Genomic DNA, 27,223 nt, shown 5'->3' on the forward strand with positions numbered 1-27,223 from the left:
AGCTGTATTGACACAGGTGAAAATCTCTACTCGAGGATTCATTATCATCACTGTGCAACAGGGCTTGGTGGAAGAGGTTAATTATGCATAATAGTTATATTCACATTCAAATTTTCATAAAATGAAGAACAGCATTAATACAATTCTACCTATTGATTGTTCTGGGCCAAAATTGCATCATTGCTGCTATTTTCTGATGGCAAGGCTGGAACAGGAAGTGAGTTAATTCCCTGGGGCTGTGTTCAACAGAGGACTGAGCCACAGAGCTGAAGTGAGGACAGGGCATCACAAAGCCACAATAACCTTGTCCCGCATTGATTGTGAACGATTGAGTATGTGTGTGGGCGAGGACACTGGGATACCTGCGCCATTTTACTAATGTGTCTTGGTTTTGGTCATATGTTCACTGTTAAAAAAAAAGACGAATAGAAAAACAGTAAAACAGGGAGAGAGTGATGAGCTCTTCTGAAAAAAAAAAGTCGTAGGATGATGTAATTTCTGTTTCCCTTTGCACATTAAACCTCATGCTAAAAGCCACATCTAAAGGTCTAATATAATTGTATAAACTGTAAGAGGATGAAGGCAGCAGAAGACGGTAACTGTACGTTGTTTCAGCAAATACGTCAACATAAGGTTTCTTTCTGCTGGACAACCTAGCAACATTTTGGCTCCCTGACTGAGTTGTGTTACAAGAGGTGCACACAAATGGTTTTCAGTAAAGAAAAAAACACTTTATTGCTTTATTGAAAAGTAAACTGTTATTCTAATAACCATATAATTAGGTAAACAGTTATATGGTTGGATTACATCCAAGGATTATTTTTACTAATATTTTCACTAGTGGCTTTGTTGGAGATGATTTAGGTCAATATCATTCCAACTTGTAATGTGAGATATTGGTGACAGCAGTAATAGTGAGGATTATTGAAATTATTACTAATCTAGTATGATATACTTTGTAACAAAAAGATTTTTGATTTACAAATACAAGCAGCTATTGGGAAGCCAACAGGTATATTTATTAACTAGGTAGCCAGCTAGTTTAACATGAAAGATGTCACATTTTAACATCATTGATGTTAACACATTCTCACATTCTTTGGAGAAATCCTGCTACAATCATTTTATTTTCTTAAATTTCCCTGTTAGGATCTTATCATATGAGTTCCTCTCAATTGTTGAAATATGCGTAAATGAGATTAAAAAAAAGTCATGTTTAATGTTTGTTGGCTGTGTCTATAACTGCAGCATAAAAAGTGGACAAATATTTTGTAACTCTATGTAGCATACTGGTTTGCATGATAGCAGAACCCTAGAAACCAATGCATTTTTCACAGAAACAAGGCCAAGAAAACCAATCAAACTGCTTCCTTTGGAGTTTGCCGAATGTTTCAGGTGTTGACATGCATGAAAACTCCTGAACAGTGATGGAAATCTGGCTAAACTGGGATCACATAGTTGTCTTGTTAAATGTGAGCGAGCCAGTACAGCAAGCAGCTAACATGTCTGCTTTGTGATCCCCAACCAGTGTCCAATTCACTGAAAGAATTCAAGCATTTGTCATCATTAGTGGTGATGAGGATGATGAAAAGCAGATGAATGGGATGTTTCGTTTTCAGCCGTGTAGCCATTGAATGTGGTTGTTTGTGGCAGACTGAATGACCGGTGGGTAGTGGCTCCTGTCTACTAATGTTCCAGCGCAACATTCTGCTACCGGTCGCTACCATGTTGTTTTTGGCATTGCTAACACAGAGCAACATTTGGAATAGTCTTTGACCTCATTTCTGATCAAATCTATTTTTCAACCATTGCCAAAAACTGTTGCTTTCTCCACTTTCTAGGTGTTTTGGACTACTGAGACACTACTGAGCATAGGTCAGAACTTCCCAGAAGTATAAACTCACAACCACAAAAAAAAAAAGAGACTGGAGGCTGAGCATAATGAATATGCCAAGATCTCCCTTGGGTACCTTCACTCTTCCACTGAGTTTCTGGAGCTGGCTGGGCCAAAAACTATTTGCTCTCCTCTGAGCTGGAAGAAAATGGAGTAGTTCAGTAGTGCAGTCCTGCTGACTTACTCAGTTTAAGCACAATGCCAAGTAATACATATTTATTTGAATGACATGCATAGGCACACAAGCGTTTGTTTTCTCTTCAGAAGTGTTTAGGTCTTCAGAATTAGGTGCAGACATTTATTTAAGAGCTCTTTTGGCTCACTCATCCAGACACACCTACTAAAATGTACAGCAATGAACATGTGAACATTCAGAGTAAATTTTAACACTGCTGAAGTGAATCAATATAAATAATACTAAAATTAATTCCTGATAGGGATTTAGTGTTATTTTATTGAATTACTCTCAATATAAAAAAAAAAATATTTAAAATTTAAAATATTTATATGTACTATGATCCTCCAAAATTAAGCAGAACAATGATGTGAAATCAAGGAAGTACCAGTACTCGCAAATTTTCAGAACAATGTTCTGAAAAATGCAGTTAGATCTGACTGGAAGGGCTAATCTCTTACACTTCAATACACTCCTTGATCTTCAGACACCCAACCTACTCCACAAGTTTGTGGAAATATAATCTTGCGCGTTTCCATTTTGTATCGCTCCTTTCAAACTAAACCATGTTAAATGTCTGCGCCAGCACTTAACCATCTTGGCAGCAGACTTGTTTTGGCTGGGTATCATGCCAAACTCCTCAGAAGTGCGAGTGCAGTAATTGCTTGTTAATGAAAAATTGTTTTATACTCAGTGGGGCCATGTTGGGGTCCCGAGGCTAAGCACTCATGGAATAGAGCTCCAGAACCGCATGGTGCAATTTAAAAAGACACAAAAGTCAGCAGGAAAGACGAGCGAAAGGTGATGAGAGATATCCGTTGATGTGAAAAATCAATTATACACACACCTTTTTCATGCAAGGGACTCATTTGTTCTAATAGAATTAGAAATGCAATTACATTTAACACGTGAGAACTTCCTCTCTCTTTAAATATATAATACAGTTATATGTTTCATAATTAATGAAGGCCTTTAACTATTTGATTTATGACATCAGCAGCACATCACTTCCCCCTAGTGGGCAAACAACAAATAGAAGTCTCATATCTAAAAGTAAACTAAAAGTAAACAGACATGAGTGAAATGATTAATTCCAGAATGGATTTATTGAAATATAAAATCACTGACAGATGTAGATCAACCTACAATAAATAACTGATATGTTTGTGGGTAGACGTATTGTGCAATGCAAATATTGTGACTCGTGGACGGTAAAAATATGAGAAAGGCACTTGTGTCTTTAGGTCTAGGAACTGACCTCAGAGCTGTTAATAAGCCAGGTTATGACTGAAGGCACTTTTAATGCATCAACACTGCTCAAAAACATTTACAAATGTACGACTATGAACATACCAACTTGCATGTGTTGACTGCTTAAATTGGGCAAAAAGGCCAGATGCGTGAACATGCTTAATTACCAAGATTATAATCACAAGTCCTCCAACGTCACCAGGAGAACTTGGGTCCGAATACAGGCAATCGACTATTCACAATACTTGACAAGAACATCCAGAATACTTTGAGCTACAGAGTTAAGTTCATGTGATATTCCATTTCATATTCAATACAAACCTTTATCCACAGAACAAGACAAACATTCTAAAATGTACAATATTTATTACTTTAAACTTTCATCACATGCTTGCATGGGGAAAATGTGCATAAAGTGCCAAGATATCTCGAAATGGGAAGTAGGGAATTCAAATGCCAATTAAAAAAAACACAATAATTTAATAAAAAAGAAACTACAGAACACAGAATTGTTAAAGAGTAAAAAATAAAATGTTAAATGCAAGGCAAACTACAAAAAAAAGTTTACTACAATCACTATAACCACAACCTAACTAGCACTGAAATGTTCCTCGAGTACTACACAGCATGATTTTGCACATTTGATTATTCATCTTAGATGTATACACCTCTGATTGGCTGAAATACCACCATGTGAAGATTTCCAATACAGTTTAGTACCATCATTCTGACTGCTCATCAGAGCAGCGTGCGTAAGGGACGCAGTAGAACAGGGTGTGTCTCGCTGGTCTTATCTCAGAGACACACTGCCTGTATGGGGCTCCAGTTAGGGTCTGGCAAGGACAAACAGAGGCCTCTCTCAGCCCTCCCTGGGGCCACTGCACTCTGCACACCATCCCGGCTCGGTGACACGTGCTCCCATCCATTCTGAAATTGCTTAAGGACAAAGTGCTTGACCAACGTGAAAGATTCAGCCCCATTACAGAAAGTTGTAAAGTTCTGTAAAACGTGGTTTCAGGTAGAGGCGGTTTGCAGCAGCAGAAACATGCATATTGGTATTCGTGGCTAGACCACTAAGGACATGGTCTGTTGAACTGTTGCTTGTGCATCACCTCCTCTTGTATCAGAAGTGTACAGTATCAGGTTAGTGTCATCAGTTCAAGCATACAAGTAATAACATCAAAGGAATCTTGTATACAAGGCTCAAATTGCACCATTAAAAAGGCTTACGGTCAAACTGAGTCACTGAAAACAAGCAAGAGCGGATTTGTCAGGGCACATCACACAAGGAGCTACACAACCGATTTATTATAATTAATCCTGCGTGTTAGAAGATACAGCTCCACAGTGTCAAGAAGTAGACACCGCTCTGTCACCCGGATACTGTATGCACGCACACACACACACACACACACACACACACACACACACACACACACACACACACACACACACACACACACACACGAGACAGAGACTTAGCTGAAATCCCGGTTAGGGAGGACGACTGGGCCCACTAGAGTCCAGAGATACAGAACCAGGCCGAGCCAACTGGAGCAGATTTTCACCCAAACTGCAGGCATGCTGCTCAACATAGCCTGGGTGGTGGTGTCTGGCCTGGGAGCAGAGCAGAGGGCAAAAAAAGAAATAATGACACGGGTATGCTTGGCCTGCTTCACAACCGATATTTAAGTCATATCGCCTTCATATTTTCATACATTCAAATCGTACAGCCTTCGTATTTCTTACTCTCCACTCTTATCTTATTCAAAGTGAACATTTTATCACGCTCCACCATGTGCAGTTGGAGTTAGCAAAAACAGAAGAAAGAATCACTTTAGCTTTAGCCTATACTGCTCGGTCACGACGTCATGAAAATCCCAGTGAAAACGCAGCAGGGTTACGTACATGTACCAGTTGGTGAGGGTCATCATGATGTAGAGAGAAGCCAGGAAGAGGTGGAAGTGGAAGAAGGAGTAGCTGTAGGAGACCCCGTCCTCCTCGTTGTCCACCACCCGCCGCAGCCCGTCCTCTCCCACCTTGTCCTCCGTCCCCGCTCCTGTCCCCTCCTCCGTCTGCATCAGCTTGTTCACCTGAGTGTTGCTGGACGAGCGGATGCTGTGCACAGAGAGAGCAGCCGCTCATTAGGGGAGCTGCAGCCGGGGACGAGCTCCGGTGTCCATTTAATTACCCCCCCCTCCACAAACACAGGTGCAGATGGGACAGATATGGACCCGGTGTGGGATCCTCCAGGGCCCTCTAGACAGCTATTAGAACAGCGCTGAAACGTGTCAAAAGGTGCATAGCACTTAGTTTGAAAACATTCTATACTTTTTATCCCACTCATGTCCATCATATATCCTGGGATCAGTCTGGGAAAATAAGGGGGTGCACATATAAGGGGGTGCACATATAAGGGGGTGCACATATAAGGGGGTGCACATATAAGGGGGTGCACATATAAGGGGGTGCACATATAAGGGGGTGCACATATAAGGGGGTGCACATATAAGGGGGTGCACATATAAGGGGGTGCACATATAAGGGGGTGCACAAGTGAGGCAGAGAATTTCAGTATAAGAACAGCAGGCTTCACCACAAACATGAACCTGAAAAATTGTAATATCATGTAATATCAACACAAATGGCTACTTTTGTGTTTTAACCGGAAGTAGTAAGTGTTAGTCAATATTACCCATAGTGTCTCGTCACTGGCCTCCAGTGAAAGTAAGGATCGATATTAAGACTTCATTGTTTTTAAAGCCTCGAGTGGGATGACACCATCAGACCCAGCAGGGATCCTACAGGCTGGTGTTTCCCTAGAAGCTCCTGGGTCTGCCGGCCTGATGCTTGTAGAGATGCCCGGGTCCACGTTCGAGAGCGGAGGTGATCGAGCCCTTTGCAGCGGTCGCCTCACTTGTTTGGACCAACTTGCCTTATTAGGGCTGCTCACTCTTTACATTTACGTCAAAGTGAAGAGGTCCATTCACAGAAGAGCGACTGTGACCGTTTCACAGTTAGTTATGTTTTAAGGTTTAGCTTTTACTGTTCTGATTGTATCAGTTTAGTCTCATGATAATGTTATAATGGAGAATGTGTAGCACTTTGGTCCACTGTGGTTGTGTTTAAATAAATGTGCTGTCTAAATAAATTCTGCCTCCTACTCAATCATCTTCCCACAGGAATGCAGTCAGCAGAACACCGTCAAGTCTCCCAGTCCTGAACAGCTAAGATTCAGATTCAGCCTGAACTGCCAGGTATGCCTTTACTTTACAGACATCTTTATACCCCCCCCTCTCTCTTTTTACCTGATGCACTATTCAGAAGATAAACATCCATTATGTTGACAAATAGTATTCATGTCTCAATGGATCCACGTGAAAGCTAAAATTTGCAGACCTTGCCGACACCAGTACACACTTGGGTTTTACCCTATAAGGTGTCTGGTGAATGTTGTACCTGGCGTAAAAAGTACAGAAGAGGAAGATGACCAGTCCCACAATGCCCTGGGCATCCCACCACTGCACAGTGCCGGGGGTAGTGGTGGGGCTGGGCTCTGCCACGGAGCTGGTGTTGGACACCAGGCTGAGGAGGCTGGGGTTACACTCCCGATCTGAGGGTGAGCCAAGCACACGCATCAGTGGATCCATACGTAGCAGAAGAAACAAAGAACGAGCTATTGAACTTAGAAATGATAGTTACACTAAAGGGAATAATACAGCATAATAATAATAATAATAATAATAATAATAATAATAATAATAATAATAATACATGCAGTGATTGTTGAATCTAAACCTAAATACATAAAATAATAAAAATTTAAAACTACTTTGCAGGATTGAAAGAAAAAAATTAAACATTTAAATACATTTATAATATTTATTATAACCAATAGTATTAAGGCTGTACTGTGTCCCACGATTCTCAGGGCTACATGTAACTCAGCTCTCAGTATCAGGTCTGTAAGTAATAGGGTATGAGGGAGAGCAGGAAGGGAGATCAAATACCGGTACCCATACTAGACCACAGACCTCTGAAAGGCAGGAACCCTCAGCAGCCAAAATAACATGAAGCGTTATTCATTTCAGAAAGCAGCACAGTAACTCCTGCTATGTTGGACTTACTTGGGTTGTTGGTCATGGCCGACCAGGTGACGTACATGGTGTACAAACTGATGAGAGATGACTGGAGAAGACCAGACTGAGGGGAGTATTCCTGCAGGACAAAGATGGTGGAGTTAGGAGGAGCAGGTTCTCTGAACACTGTCCAACATTAGTAAGGCTGATTGAGATCGATCACGATCTCTCACACACACACACACACACACACACACACACACACACACACACACACACACACACCTTCCTCCCATAGTTATCAATATACCAGTTAAGGTCAGTCACACATTTGTACTTTTACTGCTCTGTTTTAAACTCGTACATGGGGCACAGTTATCATCGTTCACATCATAAAGTGTCCTTTATTAAAGCATATTGATCCATACATCCATTTACACCCATGAAAGTCCCCTCTACAGTAATTAATCCAAACACACACACACACACACACACACACACACACACACACACACACACACACACACACACACACACACACACACACACACACACACACACACACACACACACACACACACACACACACACACACACACACACACACACACACACTAGCCGAAACATGGAAACAAACACACAGCAATTCACAGTACAAGTCATTAATTAATTACAACAGAAACTCTGACAAGAAGGTCAACAATATTTGTTCTCCATTGACACACCCCACCTGGGGAAGAACCCGTTTCTCTGCAGCATCTCCAGTGTGTGTCTGTGTGTGTGTGTGTGTGTGTGTTGCGGAGCAGAGCAAGCTTGGGCGGATCAACGGAACCTTACCTGCACTTTGGGTAGAACGGAAACCACGGAGACAATGATGCAGAAGATGAGGTTGAGGCTGATGAACACCTTGTGCTCGGTGCAGCCGTCAGGCTGCGTGTAGTACAAGTAGAACAACACCACAGCCGCAAAGGCCAAGGCATAGTGTAGGACGGTGAAGAACAGGAGACCTACACACACACACACACACACACACACACACACACACACACACACACACACACACACACACACATCAGGTTACTCGCCGGGTGTCAGATATACACTGGCAACACCTTTTGTTCTGAGGTGATTACAGATTCCCTGGTGGAGGGTCCGTACCAAAGAACCAGCCTTTACTGTCGCCCTCCTCAGAGTTCCTCACCCACAGCTCGTTCCAGGAATGAGCAAAGTCAATCAGCAAGATCAGCTGGATCAGGATGAACACGAAGGAGCCCACAATGCCAAAGTAGAACCACACTACACACACAGAACATACGGTCAATACAGACAGAAATAATAGAGGAAATAAAACACTTAAGTCATGAGGATGTCATCCACTATATACCTTTGTGTTCTCCGCTCTACTACACCTGCCTGAGCTCACTGAGGGCTTGATGTAATTAAAACAAATGATTCGCAAATGCTTGCAAAATTACACGTCTATTGAGTGTAGTGAGTGCATGAATCCGTAAGATATTTTGAAATAACCATTATGGTACATTCACAGATGCAGCTTATTTATTTGTAAGGATCATCTGACAATTACTATCTGCTACAGGAATGTTTTGCATTAATGTTTTGCATGAATATCTCCACGTGAGTCATCCTAACGTTCAAGTGTAGGTGTGATGGAACAAACAGTATTCTCAGTAGTGCTTGTTTCTGTGCTTCAAGTTTTCACTCACTGAGAGTATTTTGTTTTGTCAGAGGAGCAGCAAAGTTATGACTAATACAATAAGCAACAACGTAAAAATAAATAAAAAACCTCAATAATAACCCCCCCTCCCCCCATAACAGGAGCCATTAACAATCACTATAATTTTTTTCCTATATTGGTTCCCCAAAATTCCAATAAAATATATTATTTGAATTATACTTATTGGATAAGTATTGTATTGTAGCTTGTCATTATTGTCTGTTGCAACATTCGTGTCAGTCTTCCTCGTTTTTACAAAGCACACACAGACAGAACCGGTTTCTCTTATTTAAGCAAACACATCAAAACACATCCTGCAATGACTGTATCCTAGGCTCTAAACATTAAGAGCCAATTCAAGCTGATGACTCGTAAAGGGAGAAACATTTTAAGATTCCCAAAATATGCAGTCATCCATTTTCTTATTATCTCATGTTCCAGTCAATGTCTGATATACTGTTTTGATGGTCACACTTGTCTATATCAGACACTGTGTCCGATGCTATACGAACCAGTATTAAATGTTCCATCAGGGATGAAGAAGGCACCAACAGTGATGCCAACTAGGATCAGGAACTTAAAGAACCAGAAACTGTGGATATACAAGCAACAGACAACACAGCCCTTAATGAGATAAAAAGCCTGAGGATTTAAACACTTTGTAGAATGCAATCACAACGTCTACACCACAGATCAGAAAAGAAAGATATCAAATTATTCATAAATGAACCATGGAGACAAGCGGATCCATTTCACAGTCATTACAATACGTCTAGAGCTCACCCATTCTGAATAGTAGCACGAGGGTCTTTGCTGGTCCGCACACGAATCATGATGGCAGAGAAGACGAAGAAGAAACAAGCCATGGAGAAGCACATGCGATAAACCGATTTATAGCCCACGATCACATCACAGTTCACATGGTTCTCCACACCTGGTATAGTGCTGCCCCCCTGACAGAAGCCAGGAATCTGAAGAAATATCACAAAAAAAATTAATAATTGATCTCATGGTGCCGCATTGTTAGTTACAATAAAACATGCAAAGACGACATGGGGCAACCTTGTACCCACTTTACGGAGCTGAGTCTCCATGCCAGGCAGGATCATAATAATAGACACCAGGGTGCCCAACAGCAGGAAGAAGGAGAAGACCAGCCGTGTGATTGTAGAGTTGTTTGATGATGGACAGCAGCCACACAGAAGACAAGGAGCAGAGCCACACAGACATGACACCTAGAGGAAGAGGGCACGGACAAAAACAAAGAGAATTACACTGAATTATATTGCAGAGACCACCTTAAGCTAATGTGTCAGAACAATCTCTACTGGGAGCCCTGTAACCCCCACACCCCAAGACATTTTACTACGAGGGTTTGTCTTAAATTAATGTACAAAGAAGTCTTCCAATTATTGAGCTAGGTTCTGACTCAATAATTCTGTGTGAGATGTAAACACGTTGTACTTTACCCTTTGATAAAGTAGCCATAACAATTTAACAGGGAATCCCTGGCTTTAGAATGGATACAATGGCATTACAATATCTTCTCTTAGCTCCCCACTCCGACTGGAGTGTCCCTGTACAAATGTTAAAGACCTACACAATGAACTAAATTATAAGCAGCAAGTTGAGCGTAGAGGCTGATTGTTTTTAAGTGGTTTACGAAGTTGATGTTTACATTATGGCTGCACTAATGTAAACATCACCCCTCCACTTCTTCCTGGCTCTCAGTCCTCATGCATCATGAACGAGGCGTATCTTCCTATTATGCCACTGTTCACTCTGTCAAATTGAGAATCAAATAAAACATTTCCATGTACCATGTGGGATTTATATACTTTATAGCTAACCCACTGAAACCATGAAAATAAAATAAATATTGACAGAAAGCACTAGTAAACATTTATGTAAAATAGTAAACATATTATATATTTTAAATATATAACGGAATGGCATATAATAATTATTGGCTGCTAGAAATAAAGATATCCAATAATCTTTGGAGCATCAGATCACAGGGGGTCTACGTGCCAGGAGGTCTACGTGCCAGGAGGGGTACTGGTCTACTGGTCTCTCAGAGTACACCAGTCAAGCCTACTAAATAACCCAACAAGCTAGTGGGTCACCAAAGAAGAACCTGAAACTTTTTTAATGTTTTTTTTTTACATTACACAACCACCCAGGTTACACAGCCAACGAACATGACCTCGACAGTCCAGTCAAGGAGTCAGTTGACCAGCTAGTGAGGCGCTTTGAGAAACACACCTGTGTTTACACCAGATACGGTCTATGGTTTACACTGGACACGTGATCTTAGCTGGTCCAGTCGACCTACTAACAGCTCAAATATAGATAACGTATTTGTTCCGTTAACGTATTAGTTCCGTTAAGCTAACTGTCTGGGTACGATGGCAAATTAACTAACAATTATCAAAATACTTACGCAACTTGCAAGTGAACATAACGCCATACAAGCCCCCATTTTTGTGGATTGGATGTTTGACCAGCACACAGGAACCGAGACGCGACGCCGTGTCCGTATTTAACGCCGCTGGCCTGTAGACACTTCAGGAGTGTGAAGCTGCATAAGATAGCGCGCTAAGAAACGGAAACCGTCAAACTTCAATAATAAAAGTCATACTGCCACTGCTGTGATCTAATAGTTAACGAGTAGGTAGGATTTTTCAGAAATAAATATGACACTTTTATTTTTCAGAAATAAATATAAAGCGTGGACTGTGTAGTTATTTATTTAACGTCCTGTTTCTCTGAAAACGTTGTGTACTTTACTACAATTTACAACAACTTATATAACAATATAACAATACATTTTAATATATATTTCAATGGAGCTATGTGTGAATAAGAAAATGTTTTCTTTTTAATGTTTGCTTTCACGCATCTCGAATATTTTCCCCTTTGTAATATACATCCCCTTTAAGAGAAAACAGACTGTGTGTTAATGAGAATATGTATATATTTATAGTCTATATATTTATATTATATATTCTGTATATTCAGAAAGTGGTTGAATTTTTTTTCTTGTGTAAATTATTATGTTAAGTGTTCACCATTTATATAATTTACATTTTTACTTCAAATAGATAGCTTTTATTTTGTTATTCAAAGGCTCTTCAAGGTTTATGTCTATGGAAGTTATTCTGTCTCACTATTAAAATGAAAATGTAATACCCATTTGCATTTACATGACTCCACTCATACAAGCAACTTTGAGCTCAAAATTCAAATTAAAATGCAATTGTTCAATTTACATTTGCAATGTGGTAGATGTCTATTCATATTTCATTTCAATAAAGGCACAAATAAAGCATCAAAATGTATGTGTAAATGAAATATGAATAGATGTCTACCACATTGCAAATGTAAATGGAACCATTGCATTTGAATTTGAATGTTGAGCTCAAAGTTGTGGAGTCATGTAAATGCAAACGGGTATTACATTTTCATTTTAATATTGACACAGAATAACTTCCATATATGTCAAACCTTGCTGATGGTATTATCTCTTTACCTGCTAATGGAAAGTGGCATGACAATTTTGGTGTAATCTCTAAATAGACTGAATTATACCAACACAGTGTTAATGTCAGACCAATTGCCCATATAGTCTTTGTAATATGCTTATTCAGGAATAACAGTATTTTTTATTGAAATTCTTAGAAAAAATATAAACCAATTGGTTACCTCCTTCTGTAATTTCAATAAAAACAGTGGTATGTAATGTATCTAGTACAATCAGTATGCTACACGGTTCAATAAATTAGTTTATCAGACCAGATTAATATCCTACTTTAACAATTGTATTGTGGTACCGCTGTTATATAGGCTACTCTTATGATATATGCTGATATGTACTGTTTATGTAAGTTATGCGATAGGTTTAGTAAAACTTCATGATTGTATATGTCACAAGAGTCTGATATTGAAATGAACCATTCGCTTCACCATGATGGCATCTGACTGTCATTGTCACTGTAACATGGATTAAACTCCAACTTCTTTGGCCTGTGATGTGTTGTGGTATCGCTAGTGTTAGTTGGTCTGCGTGTGTCCCCCACACACACTGGTTTGGTCCTGGATAACCCACCCAAACGTGCTCCATCCTCCCATCCACGCCACCGGCAGGAGTCCAGATGGTACCAGATGATATAGGGCTGCAGGTGGACTAGCAGTCTGTCCTGAAAGTGTTCGTGTTGTTCGGGTGAAATATCATTCCCACAGGTAAGTTCGCTTACTGTATTTTAACTGGACTGTTTTATTCCTCTTTGTATAGACGTTGGTTAAAAACCCCGTTTATTTATGTCCATTCGTTATATACACGAAACGTGCGAAATGTCCAGCCAAATTCTAAGCGTCATTACATGACCACTGTAGTGTTTCGGTTCGTTACGTTTATGTGTTTCTTTCTTTATTAATTTTAATGGCTTTAAGCTAATAAGAATGGCCTGCACAACCTAAAAGCTCGAATACATTTATTACTCAGGAAACAGCCCCGCTGCACACCGATAGGTACATGTGGGATACAGTGTGTGGGGGATACAGTAGCTTTGCTTGCTTGCCCTCACTTCGGTGTTATTTTTGCAGTAAATCGTGTCTATTTCATATTACTAAGATAAGGATATATGTATGTGCGTGTTTGTGTTATTGGATATAGTAGATTAGACTGGAGGAGCAAATAATGAATGTATTTTAATTGGGCACCATACTGTTGTGTTGTTTCACTATGTAGTTTTTTGTAAAGTCTCGACCAGTTAACACATATAGATAATAATTATCAAAGGATGCTTGATAATGAAGCGTTTTCTAAGACCACTTGGAGAATCTCCATAGAGTCTGTGGTGTTCTGTGTTTGCTTATCTGTCATCTAGAGTAATTCACCTAGAGTCAGTCACCTAGAGTCAGTCACCTAGAGTCAGTCATCTAGAGTCAGTCATCTAGAGTCAGTCATCTAGAGTCAGTCACCTAGAGTCAGTCACCTAGAGTCAGTCACCTGGAGTCTGTCATCTAGAGTCAGTCATCTAGAGTCAGTCACCTAGAGTCAGTCACCTAGAGCCTTACACAACACTTCTACCGAGCGTGGGCTCGTTCAGGCGATATGACCATCAATATCAGCATCGTCGTAATGGATTCCTGTTCCCTGAAAAAAAAAAAAAACATTTGCTTTAGTTAAGGCTCTCTAATGTTCTTTTGTAGTTTTGCATCTCCTTTCTTGGAATCTAATTTGTAGTTCACTTATTTTTGGTCCATAGGTCATCTGGACCCCACACGTTTGCATTTTGCCTTTTCTCTTTTATTGTTGTTGTTATGTTTTGTCATTTACTGTATTTAGATTACTGAGTACTGCCGATCAAAGAGGCTGTTTATCTGAGTGAGGAAGACTCTTCATTACACACGTATAGTATGTTGTTTTGTTGTTTTTGCAGTTGGTGAAATGACAGATATGTAGTATACAACACACAGGCAGGCACTGGACACTATAGAGGTACTTGAAACACTATAGAGCAGTTTTAAAGCTTGCTTTTTTGTTTTAATAGCCTGCTGTTTGTCAAAACCCATCCATAACAAAGGAGACACAGGATATGGATGAAAAGGTCCTGACATTCACCTCACACTAATGGATTCTTCTTGAGCTAAATTATCTTTTTGTCATATCTTGCCAACATACCTTATTCAAGACCAGAAATGCAGAGTGGAATAGGGATTTATTGTTATATTTTACAATATATTAACAATCATTTATATCCACTGGTGATGTACTATCATGCTGATGATCATGACATTTAAACATTGTGAGTATAGTTTCCTACATTGCGACAGCCAAAGGTCAGGGTTTGACCAAATGCAGAAATATTATTACAGAACATCCTTTAAGACAGGGGTCACCAACGTAGTGCCCGCGGGGACGTTATGAGTCGACCGCGGGCTTGTTTTAAAAACAGCTCACTATATTGCCATGCACCAAAGCGCTGCATCGTTTATGTTTTTGCCCCCCCCCCCCCCCCAGCTCAACAACTTTCTTTCTGGTAGCCCTCCGCAATAATTGGTATCCAAGAAGTAGCTCTCACCTTCAAAAAGGTTGGTGACCCCTGCTTTAAGACCATAAATAAATTTGCATGAGTAGCAACTTATTTAATAATAAGGTCCAAAATAATTTACATGCCAAAGGAGAAATTGGGAACCATTTAATTATGACCTCTAACATTTCTGAGGTGCAAACAATGTTTTAGTATTCAAAACAAACAAACAAACAAATCTTGGAGAATCCAGGCATCCAGTTTGCTATTGTCTGTGTTTAACATTTAATATTACACCTAACTACAGATTCTGAAGGGAGTTTGTAAATTTCAAAATAAATCTCAAAGTCTAAACCATATGTTATCCCAATGTATGCATTGTTTTTTCAGATATCAAATAATTAGCTTGGTGTATGGTAAGGAACTGGTAAAGGAAGGCAATCTCAGGATTACATGGAGACCAGTCACTGGAGGACATGGGGGAGGGGTTCACGCTACAGCCTCCACTATGCCATAATCCTCCAGCTTCATACAAAATGGATTATAAAGCTTCCTGGATCATAGGAAGGCAGGCTGACAGATAGGATAGAAAGGGTGATGATGATGATGATGATGATGATAATTATTCAAATTAGCATTGAAGGCAAGTGAATCAAACAAAGAGTTCTACGCAGAGAAAATACTATGAAATGCATATTATCACCAGCAGTGGCAGTAGTGAATAAAGTGATCATCTGGAACTTTCTCTCCATTTGGTTAGAGTCTTTCATTAGTTTTTGTTCATACATAGTCAGAAACACAGTGTGGCAGTTCTGTGTGATGGCGTAAAAATAAAATACCGCTTACAGAAGGAAAGCAGAAAAGAAACATGTGAGACAGAGACACCTCTAGGAATTTCCACTCACTCGCACATGAAAAACAGACAAAACACGGAAGTGAAGGCAAACAGCAACTGTGAGCTGTTTGTCCAAAGCGCTTACCTGTTGCCATGTGAAAGACTGTGGGTCATCCCTTCTTGTTGCCATGGTGACTACTTGGCAGAGAAATCAGGCAGGATGCATTTTGGTGGGCTGTGTAATTCTATGTTGTATTACACTGGGCCTATTCGTGGAGGAGCAAGACAATACTTTGGCAAGGATACACCATGATGGGTCACACATGCATGCCTATGTAATTATGGCATTCCTCTGAGAGGAAGGGGGTGGTGAAGTACAACGTTGTAGGTGTACCAGCGCCCTCTAGTGGTCATGGGGGACAGTACATCTCGGCTGCATGCATTGTGATTAGTTACATTTCTTATTAGTCTTCTTAGTCATGCCACTCTGCCGTTATGCCCTTCATGGCTGTGTCCTTCTTTGTCTCTCTTAGACATGACTGAACTAGAACCAGTGTTGGATTTTGCCTCATCGGGCCGATCGGGTCGTCGCAACGCCCTGCCGGATATCCTTGGTTCTCCGGCTGGAGTTGCTCCTGACATGTCGTTCAAGCTGGCTGAACTGTCCCTCACAGGTAACACCCATATTCCTTTCTGTAAAGCAAACCGCAGCATTTATCTTAGATGGTCACGAATGGATCAAATTTTTTCAAAACATAACCACCGATACCTCGTTTCCTCACTCTTGGCATCTGCCCAGATGGACCAGGAGAGGTGCAGTCTCCAAGCATGGAGCAGCCCCCCACGCCCACGGAGAGCCCAGGAGGGAAAGACAGCTCGTAGGCTTGAGCAGCAGGTCCTGGAGCTGAGTCACGGGGGGCGGGGGGGGCCGCCCCGGCCGCCCTGTTCGCCCCGTCCGCCCCATGCCCTGCTCCTGATGGTCTCCGGACTGTCACTGCATGGGAGGTGGTAGACAGGACATGAAGCAAAATTGAAGTCTTAGATGGGCCAGTGCAATGACAAACATATTATGTCCAAAGACATGAACTGTGACAGGGGCTGGAAGGGGGAAGGAGGACAAACCTGGCAACCCTCAGTTTTTAATAATAAAGCAGCCAAAACAGGGAGGACACCACTAACGAGTGCTTCAATTAAGGTGACCTTCTGGCTTGACTCGATACTGTTCTTTTTTAATGAACTTTGTATTTTAAAATGTCTGTAGTGAACTGTGGATTTATATTACAGTATAGTCTTAGTACAGTGTTTTTCAAGATTCACTTTGAAAAAAGCAAAACAACAACAACACAAATAGGAGAGCGGGGTTAAGGTTTGGTCTTTCTTATCCGATATTTGCATGTTTGTGAGAGAGAGGAGGCAACTGAGAGACGAGTGTTTGTGTTTACACACTTAGTGGAGCATTATGTAGCATTATCTTGTGTCTAGCATTTTAAAGACATGACTTCTTTCCACTATGTCAAAAAGGACTTCAAGATATATCAATAAGATATGAATAACTTGATCCCAGCACTACATTCAAAAAGTTCTATGCAGAACATTCAGGCATTAATTAGCTTGAAGGATCAGTTTAAAACCCTGACAGCTGAACTTGTGTGCAGAGCTTTGCTAGGAGGTCTGAAAAGTAAAGGTGCTTAAAGAGCAGTGAGTAATATAAAGTGTTAATGATTATGATATTTTTAATAATCACCTTTATTCTCCACAGTTGTCATAAGGTTTAACCGTTAACTGTTCAATATCTCTTGATATTGACATGAAGAGGCAATAAGTTAATCACTAAGTGACAGAGATTTTTATTATTTTTTATACTTTGTGTAAGGCCTTCTGTGCACTCAAAGTAGTGAAAATGCTTGTGAATAATGATGTGATTTTTGAGGATGTCCTTATTTTGTGTCAGATCTAATGGTGAATACTTGAGAATTTCAATAAGCAGAATATATGAGATGAATGGTGAACGTTGGTTGTACTTTTTAAAAGCCATATTCTTATGTACTATGCTAATGCCATATTAAAATCATGCAAATACTGGGGGGTTTATATTACAATGAATTTAAAATAAGTTTTTTTAGAAATGGTGTCAATGTTTTATGTATACAATTTGTGACCATACTAGTAAGACTGGTCTCATTCTGGATGTATTATGATTTATGTCAGTTTTGTCCCGTTACTGAATTCCTAATAATTTCACAGTTTTGTCTCACTCATACTATGTTTAATTGGTAATTGTATCAGTGTAAAATCTATTATTATTGCCAACTTGGTATAAATCTGCCTATATATACATTTTTATATAATAGCACTACACTATTTAACATAAATGTGAATAAAAGTGTACGTCACTAAATTCAAAGAGGATGTGAATTGTACTTTTCTGTTCAGTTATAGAGTTGTTTCATTGATAGTATGGTCATTAAAATGTCAATCTCACTGTTAACACATGAGTAGAACTGTAGTGTGTGTTATAGGCTGGTGTTCTGTAGCTTCAAATCTGAAGCCTGGTGTTTTCAGTTATTCACGCATTAACTAATTAGTAACTTATCAGCCTATTAATTGCCTCTATAGTCTAGGACATGGAATTTCAATTAACACAACAATTACACATTACACAATATATGTATTTTATATGTACTGTATATCCCCAAATCTGTAGAATAATTTGTTTAGTTTATTTAACAAATTAATTTAATGGTCATTGCTGTTGATGGCTAAGGAAATTTGTATATCACATACATTTTTGATATATCAAAGATCATATTTTGGGTAAAAACAATTTCAGTGTCACTTTAAATCTATATTTCCGCCATGTACATCCTGCTCCCATATGGTGGCACTTCCACTCACTGTCTGGACTGAATATGAAGACTGAAGATACTTACTTACTAATTATTTATAGAGGTCTTTATTTATTTACTATTACTTGATCTTGCAGCAAATTCATACTACCGTTGGACAACTGAACCTGTAGCAAGTATTGTTGATAGTGCTTTTATTGCACTTATCATTGTCTGGTATAGAGCTTAGTATTTCGCACCTCTGTGTATCAGCATTAATTCCAGTATTTCAGCACTATTTCTAGTTCTTGAACTCTAACCTACTGTACTGTCCAGGATACACAAATGAATAATTGACAAAACACTTTTGTACGTTGCTCTGGAGAAAAGTGCCTGGCAAATTCCAAAACATGCATGTGTGTTATTAGCTGCACCTGTATTATTATATGCATTTTACATATGTACAGTTATATAGCGGCTGTATCCAGACCTGGCCCAAGTCATACTGGAATTACATGGGGCTTCCATACTACCAGGGGGCTCCCCAAGGGCACCAAGATGAGGAAGCATCCCCTGTTGAGGTGGTGGTATGGGATGGGCCCAAATGTGATTCTGTTGAGGGCCCCATAAAGGTTTGGACCAGCGCTGTCTGTATCCCACCTCTAAACCCATCTATATACCTCAATCATCAAAGCATCCCTGCTGGCCTGCTTTGGGTGACAGTGCAACAGACACAGAGGTACTGAAAGCATGTCAGTGCTGGTGTGTGAGTAGCTCCCAAAAATGGATAAAATGTTTAGCAAAAAAATAAATAAAAAAACGTTTGTAACATACTGGTGAAGTTTATATACTGGTAAAGTTTACATATTGGTAAAACTGCATTTTATCCATCTTAGTTATTGTTTTATTTCAAGTTAAATGTGCTGGACTACAAGGTCACAACCATAAAAATCTAGCACTTCAGGACTGCACAATAATGGTGTAGTTCAGAAAATTATCATCTCTGGTAATGATTAAAAGGCCTATTTAAAATTTTGATGTTGTTATTTAACGTTACCGCCAGGTGGCGGAATTCCATAGAAATAGCTTATTCTATGTTTTTCTGAAATGGGACAGACACTGACAAGTCTTTAATCCTAAAGCTATGCATAGGCTATGCTAAACATGATCTTGTAATTGTTTCCTCTATAAAAATTCAGTGACATCATTGGTCAGAAAGATGGGCCTAGACATGAATAATTATATTTAATTAATTTATTTGCATTTTCTCAGAGAAGTCATCATGAGAAACATGTATGTTTTACTAATGTGGTAATATGAGTAATGTCTGAAGGTAGATGAATGTTGTAAAGAGTAAAAAGTAAAAAAGGGTAGCACTTGTGTTTGAAAATTGAAGAGATGACAATGTAATAAAACGATATGAAATTAATACTTTTTTGTTCTTTGTTAGTTAACAGGGCAATTTACAAAATATGCAAATGACCAGTGAAAAATTACTCATACATTGCACAATGTGGCAGCATTTGGCCAGTCATTACTCAGTGTAACCCAAATGGAGCCTTACTTCAAGACCCAGCACATCTGAACAAGTGCAACTTGGTGAATATCAGGTGAGCGGTTAGGTGAGGTGAGTGACTCCTGTACACTGACAATAGCATGATGCTAAATCTTCTAGACTACTCTGGGTTTAGTGAAGAAGGCTGGTTTTGAGAGGAACCACATGGCAGTGCTCTATGTGCAAGACTCTCATGAGAGCGCCATTGTTTTCCTATTAGAATACTGCTTCAGTATTATGTGCATCTCACAGTCATGTTTGTTCTCATTTGACATGCCTGTCAGAGACTGTGGTTTAGAGCCGTTTCAGATAATTTTAGCAGGAATCTCCTTAAACAGCATTTTGCCACTTTGTGTTTTGTAGGAAATATTCCACATATTCAAAATAAACGATCAATTACTAATTAAATGTTTTTATGTTTCCATAAAAAGGATTTATATTTACGGAAGAATTTCTTGTTTGAAGAGGTAAGGTGTTTCCATCACAATAAGATGCACTGTTTAACATGTGCTAAACTAACTCAATATGACCCTTTAGTAACCCCTAGATTGAAACAGCAACAAAACATTCATAAGAACCGACCCCAAATCTCCAGTGCAATGTACTAATTAATACATGTCCTCATATGTAAGGCTTATGCCAGCAGTTGGGTCATGATTCAGTGAACTCCCAAATATACATTTCCTGACCTCACATTGTTTCTCACTGTTATCAGAGTCTGCACCTGCTTCCAAGAAGGAGCAGCAATCGGCTGGCGATGGGCCCGCTTCCCTCCTCTCCTACACTCCAGAACCGCCCCGTTCAAACGGTCCGCACGGCTTTACATTAATGACTCACCTCCTGCTTCATCTGACTGTTGAATACCTGCTCGCCATGTGTCTGTGACATCAACAGTGCACGATCAATGTAAACCGAGATGTGACACAACGAAGACGTGTTACTTGTTAAACGCACTCGTTTAAGAGTATGACCACGTCTGCATCACTTTGATATTAGTCTGATAATCTTCTGTTGTTCATGTCATACTCAGAGAAGATTAAGCACTATTTGTTCAGATCTACTACTTACTGATTACACTGATCTGTTTCATTTGGACACCGATTCACTTTTAAAAGCACTTACACATGAACTCTAATACAGTATTCTCCCACGACTCGGGTTTTTTTGCCTTTTCAGTGCATTAGACTGCCATAGTGTCTAAACAGCATGTTGCCATAGATACTGAATATATTGTTAGCTCAAATGTAGCCACCCAAAAGTGATGGGAGTATGTTTAACCCTGCCGTCAGTTTCACACAGCACCGATGCCATTGCCATAGTAACAAGTTGCTAAGGAAACCATCTTTGATGGAAAAACATTGTTGAAAATACTCCACGTTATGACAGGTCACACGTTATTCCTGCAGACACATGTCTCCACCTAAACGGTGCTACACAGTGCTACATGTTTAAGGGGCAACCATCAACCAGAACATCTTTCCAGAATATAACATTAGTAGTGGATGCAGTTAAAGGTGTATTTTTGTAGTGGGCAAGCACAGGGGATGGAGGAACAGGGGAGGGTGGAGGCAGGGTGGTGCATGAAGGCCCGAGCCAGAGCTAAAAATACACCAGCGCCATGCTCACGGTGAACGGCCGTGTGCGCTCACATGGTACGGGCCACGCTAGGACACACCTCGGCAGCCAATGACCGCATCTTACAGCCAGGTCACTCCAAGCTGGCTCGGAAGTACCCATCAGCTACATCGAACCCAGATCTAAGCTGGTGATCAAAGGAAATCCAGAAATACAGAGTTCATACAGAATGTTAGCCTTCCAAGAGCAGGGCTTCTTTTTTTTTCTCGAGTGCATTGAATGTTGACATGTCTATCTGTATTTTAGAGAAGCATCACATGCAGTATTGCGGAAAGATAAACTGCACAAGGGCGGAAGCTCTTGCGGACCCACACAGCCCCCATATACAAAATAAATGGACAAAATATACGGCCGACCTTTCATCAACCTTTCGTCCTTATGGTCACATTGGCCCGAATGGTGACATCAATCAGCAATCAGGTTCTGTCTCACTTGTGTGGAATGATGTCAAGCCTGTTCCAAGCCTCATATGCACAGTGGCCTTGATCTGTCTGATCTCGATGTTGGTGATGTTTCTTTTCCTCATGACGGATCTCTTCTGGTTGGTGAAGGTGCGATTCATGTTTGTGAAAGACGTCTGGGTTTCCTTCATCCACAAGCTGTGTACATGCCCTTTGTTACGTTCTCTTTGATGTAGGTAGCGACAGCATGGTTGTGGCACCATATGACACTGCTCATTGGTCCATTGCTGTCTGGCTATTCATCAAGTTGACTTGGTGTCAGCTGGAACCGGGCCTGGGTTGGGTTGTACTTGGCTTTCATGGAGCTCTTGGTGCACAAAGGTTTTCACTGGATGACGATATTGTCTTGATATATTGTCTAGTGCTCTGCTGGGCCTGACATTGGTCTTGATCAATGTTCAATATATTTCTCTATGACCTATTAATCATGCATATTCATTCTGTTAGACCTCCACCGCCAGGTTAATATCTCTCACCTGAGCATGGATGCCCAAGTTTTTAATAAGATGCAACTGGGTTGGTGTCCCCCTCAGCACCACTGGGAAGGAGAGTTAGAACTTTGCTGACATTGCTGGCAGAGACACAGAGACAAGGAGGGAAATAATAAATATATACATCAAAACTCCATTATTGATTATAATCACAGTTAACCTTTTAATTTTGCTTGAGCAGCAAATAAAAAGATAAAAGAGAGCTGTGAAGATTAACTCTCAAGGGTATTAGTGCTTCTAAGCTGTGTTTAAAAGGATTAACTCGTGTAATGCAATTGTTTTTGTTACCAGAGAGAAAACATGGGAATGCACATGGAATACAGTGCATGCAGTGAGCCCCAATATGGCTCCTTCTAGAAAGAATCCATTGGCTTTTGCGAGATGTTTGGAGGCCGAAGCGGAGGAACTCATTTCTGGACAGCAGAATAGAGGTCACTTCCAAAAACCCTTCATGTGTGAAGGGAAACAGGAATGAGGCTGTTCTTATCAATAATAATTTAGCCCTGGTGGCAAAGTGCCAGTGAAGTTCCTTATTAATAATTACAAACTGCGCACATCAATATTTTTATCATTAAGTTCTGGTGTTAATAACTTGTTTTTATCAGGAACAAAATAACTAGATACAAACTATATTCCCTCAAAAGTGCTTCATTGTACATTTACATTTACATTTACATGTCATTGTAGAAACATACACAGCCCTGCAAGTACTGAACATTTGATTATATTAACAACAACCCAGTGCCCCTTGCTGACTGTATGACTGTATAAAAAAATGTGTGTCATTTTTCACAATGTGATGAAAGACAAGTGTACAGATTTAACAGAAATGTCCCCCACCCTCGTGACCCACTGGGATGCTATTCAGTTTGCCCTCTTTCAGGCCGTTATAATCAGATCTTTTGTTCAGATGTTGGCTAGCTGCTCTGGTCCACACAGGCCTGGGCAGCTGATATCTGCCTCACTATTGTGCTGTTTGCATGAGGCGGCTGCCAGGATTACAACTTTATACTGGGCCAACGGTCAGTCTTTCAGCTCTCCCTCCGTGGAGATGCTGGTATTTTTCCACTTGAGCACCATTGAGAGATTTAAATAAGGCGTTGCAGAGAGGATGGGGAGGAATGCTCAAGTAGGAAGAAGTAATTCAACTCTAACACATTTTTTCTTTTTTTCTAGACAATCTGCAAACTGGACAAGTATTACAATACATAGTAACACATTCATCTCAAAAATTGAAGCGTCATTGTGAACTGTGGGAGTGTTCCTTCTGGCACCACAGACCTTCTGACATATACTCTTCTTCCTTAAACTCTCCCATAGAAAAACCGAATCTGCAGAAGGCACCCAAGATGTGCTGCATTAGTGCAGAGCATTAGTGCTCCATCTCAGGTGCTCCTCAAGCTGCAGAGATGAAAGCATCCCTCGCTTCTCACAAGTCATTCAAAGCTAATGGATGTTGGAGAGTTTCTGTGCACAAGATAACATCTAAATGGTCTAATGGTCATTTAATGGGTTACATTGCATTATTACAGTAACCCTTTTGACATCATAACACATGACCAAAACCTAGAAAATTACAGATTCTTACAAATCATTGTCTTAGTTTTATTTAGATAAGCTGCTAGACAATCAGGGACTTTGAATACCAATAAAAATATGTGACTACAATTGCTTTCTCTCCACATCCTTTCTATAGATTTTATGCCATAACAGCTCAGCTCAGGCAAGAAGGTTTTGCCAACACTTATATAAAATATATTCCTTTTACATGGTCCATATTTATATCACAGTATGCTGGAGAAATAGCAAGAGGCAGGCAGAGATAATGAGAGAGAAAGAGAGCAACTAGAAGAGAGTAAGGGAGGGGGAGAGAGACATGGGGGAGGGGGGGTCGTCCTGTGTGGCATGTGCAGCAGAATTTGCAGACCATGTGAAAACGTCATCTTTGTCTGGGACGGGAGGTAGTATATTTCTACTCGTTATGCAACACTGTGATGTCATTTCGATTTCATCCAAGACTCCAAGTGAAGCCTTAACATCAGAGGCATAAATGCTCTAAGCATTTGCTTTCCACAGTGTAATATATTGCAGCAGTGACAATTTCAGACATGATCAGAATGTGTCCTGATCTCATTCAAGGCACATTCTGCCTCATCTTGCATTTTGACCAGAAACTGGGTCACTTACAGTGACACATGGAACATACAGTCTCTCTCTCTCTCTCTCTCTCTCTCTCTCACTGGATTCTGAATCAAGTTTATAAAACGAATCCACTTTCAGCTAATATTTTGGAATTTGTACTCTCAGCATCCACTGAGCAAATGAATAGTGTTTCTTTACAGTTTGTAAATGGGCTTTTAACATTTTTTGTTGCAGAACATGACAGAATTTGTCTGATGTAGCTACAGAGACAAAAAGTTTAAAATCTAAGCATTTTGTTGTCTGTTCCTATGAGTAGATGTAGCTTGAAACTGGAGCTATTATACTTCCATCCCTCACAGGAGCACATGTGCACACTTGCAAAGCTAATCCAGAAATTCATTACCACTTACGGTGTTAGGCTACACACACTAACCACTGCCTTCTGCCAAGACTGTCCCCCGTTTAGATTTCCCCTGAGCATCACCAAATAACATTGGAAACATCCCATAGTTATAATTTAAGACTATTACAAAACAATCATACCTATTAATAAGAAATTGGTGGACAACAATGTTAATTGAAAATACGTGTGCTTGAATGATGATATCAAATAAAACGATCTCAGCTTTTGCATATAGCAACATACCAATAACAACATGTATCTTATTTTAAACAGATGATTTAATGTTCTGCCACCAGAGCAGCACATGGTTACATCTACTGGGGAGAGTACTTCACTCAGCAGGGAATCTCTGTGTCCCTACTCAACCCTGCTGTCTTTGTACATGCAGCCAGTGACATTAGGGAGGCTAAGGCGGCCACTTCCATCTGCTACCCTTTCCCCCAGGGTATTCTGGTTAGCCAGCTCCACCAGAATAAAACGAATAACAGGTTGGGTGGGGCACTGGGGGAGAACTGACAGCAGACTCATAATCTTCGAGATGCCCATTTGATAAATACAAGTTATACAGTGCAGATTATCAATCTTGGCAACACACACCAGGCCAGTTGTTTTCATACTGAGCTTTCTGTACTGAAATGTTTTTAATTTAAATTATACTTTTAACAAGAAACATTGTCTCAAAGCAGCTTTATAGAAATCCAGGTCTAGACCCCTAATGAGCAAACCAAAAGAGATTGTGGTGGTATAAAACTGCCTGGGGTGACATAAGGAAGAATCCTTGGTAGGAGCCAATTATCAAAAGGGAATCGAAAGGGAAAATCCATCCTCCTTTGGGAAAAACTGGATAACAATGAACATATTGAGAAGAATCATAATGTATAGAGCTTATAGTGGCGGAGCTTTTGATTTCTTGACCAAGAAGCTGGGAGCTGGGAGCTGGAACAGCTTCAGGACATCTACAGGACATCTTCAGGACATTTTCAGGACATCATTCCTTGTTCTTGCCAGCAATCAGAGAGTCATTACCCATCTCTTATTATGGAAACAGAAAGTTTCTAAGAGTTTATAATTGTGTTTCGATGGGATTGGAGTGAACTGCTTCTTCCTTATATATGGTAGCTGTAGAATTCAATGCAAAATGATTCCACACAAATTTAGCAAAGCACGGTGAACTGCATCTATGATAAGAATTTTATCACAGAAAAAAAATCACACCCATGTTTACTAAAGAAAATATTATAATTTGATAAAGATATTTTTTCATAGACTTTTGTGCCTCTCACTCAGGCACTTTACAAAGATTTCATACAGATTTGTATAGATTAATTAAAGTCTTGGAATCATGATTTGTCAGGTGTCTTTGTACGATGTATAAGTCAAGGCAAATCAAAGAATGAAACACAATTTCTGTGTCAATTTGAGTTGCAAATTGTTCATGGATTGTTAATCTAATCCAAAATCACAATATACTAAACACGTGCAAATCTATTTCCAAAACATCTGTAAATTATTTAAGCACTTTGTTTGCACATACACATTGCTGAGGCTTACACGCAAACAAGAAGCTATTTAAACAAGAATCATAAATGTCATAAATCTATTTAAACGTAAATCGGTATTATAGGGATAATAGAAAACAGTATTTTAGAACTACACATCCCAAAATCCTAAAAAGAAGAAATTCGTTGTTCGTTAGTTCCTCCCATC

The 27,223-nt window shown here is 39.9% G+C and overlaps 1 protein-coding gene and 2 long non-coding RNA genes across 4 annotated transcripts in view; 1 reads left to right on the forward strand and 2 right to left on the reverse strand.

Moving 5' to 3' along the window:
- Window positions 1–3,156: 3,156 nt before the first annotated feature.
- On the reverse strand, window positions 3,157–11,734 carry serinc2l (serine incorporator 2, like). 2 transcript variants are annotated; one of them, XM_076971735.1, is made up of 11 exons: window positions 11,578–11,734; window positions 10,208–10,369; window positions 9,918–10,105; window positions 9,647–9,726; window positions 8,558–8,695; window positions 8,237–8,406; window positions 7,448–7,538; window positions 6,780–6,933; window positions 5,229–5,438; window positions 4,755–4,937; window positions 3,157–4,714 (listed from the first exon to the last, which is right to left on the reverse strand). In XM_076971735.1, the coding sequence occupies exons 1-10, from the start codon at window positions 11,614–11,616 to the stop codon at window positions 4,799–4,801; spliced, it is 1,371 nt and encodes a 456-aa protein (XP_076827850.1). In that variant the 5' UTR covers window positions 11,617–11,734; the 3' UTR covers window positions 3,157–4,714; window positions 4,755–4,798. The 2 variants fall into 2 exon arrangements, with proteins under 2 accessions (XP_076827850.1, XP_076827849.1); XM_076971734.1 differs by having other exon boundaries at window positions 3,157–4,937.
- On the forward strand, window positions 7,473–8,407 carry LOC143474302 (uncharacterized). Its single transcript, XR_013120731.1, has 2 exons — window positions 7,473–7,598; window positions 8,206–8,407. It is a non-coding gene; the product is annotated as an uncharacterized LOC143474302 (long non-coding RNA).
- Window positions 11,735–16,708: 4,974 nt separating the features above from the next.
- LOC143474336 (uncharacterized) overlaps window positions 16,709–27,223 on the reverse strand; it is a 51,963-nt gene continuing 41,448 nt past the window's right edge. The window contains exon 4 of the long non-coding RNA XR_013120737.1: window positions 16,709–16,998. This is a non-coding gene — a long non-coding RNA (uncharacterized LOC143474336). The remainder of the gene's footprint in view (window positions 16,999–27,223) is intronic.

Source organism: Brachyhypopomus gauderio, chromosome 13 (genome assembly GCF_052324685.1).
Source record: "Brachyhypopomus gauderio isolate BG-103 chromosome 13, BGAUD_0.2, whole genome shotgun sequence".
Classification (NCBI taxonomy): domain Eukaryota; kingdom Metazoa; phylum Chordata; class Actinopteri; order Gymnotiformes; family Hypopomidae; genus Brachyhypopomus; species Brachyhypopomus gauderio.

Excerpts from the sequence above, each read along its gene's own strand:
- serinc2l (XM_076971735.1), bottom strand. The coding sequence starts at position 11,616 with ATGGGGGCTTGTATGGCGTTATGTTCACTTGCAAGTTGC. Across the intron at positions 10,370-11,577 it reads TATGTTCACTTGCAAGTTGC|GTGTCATGTCTGTGTGGCTC; the intron begins GTAAGTATTTTG and ends CTCTTCCTCTAG. Across the intron at positions 9,727-9,917 it reads CGTGCTACTATTCAGAATGG|TTTCTGGTTCTTTAAGTTCC; the intron begins GTGAGCTCTAGA and ends GTATATCCACAG.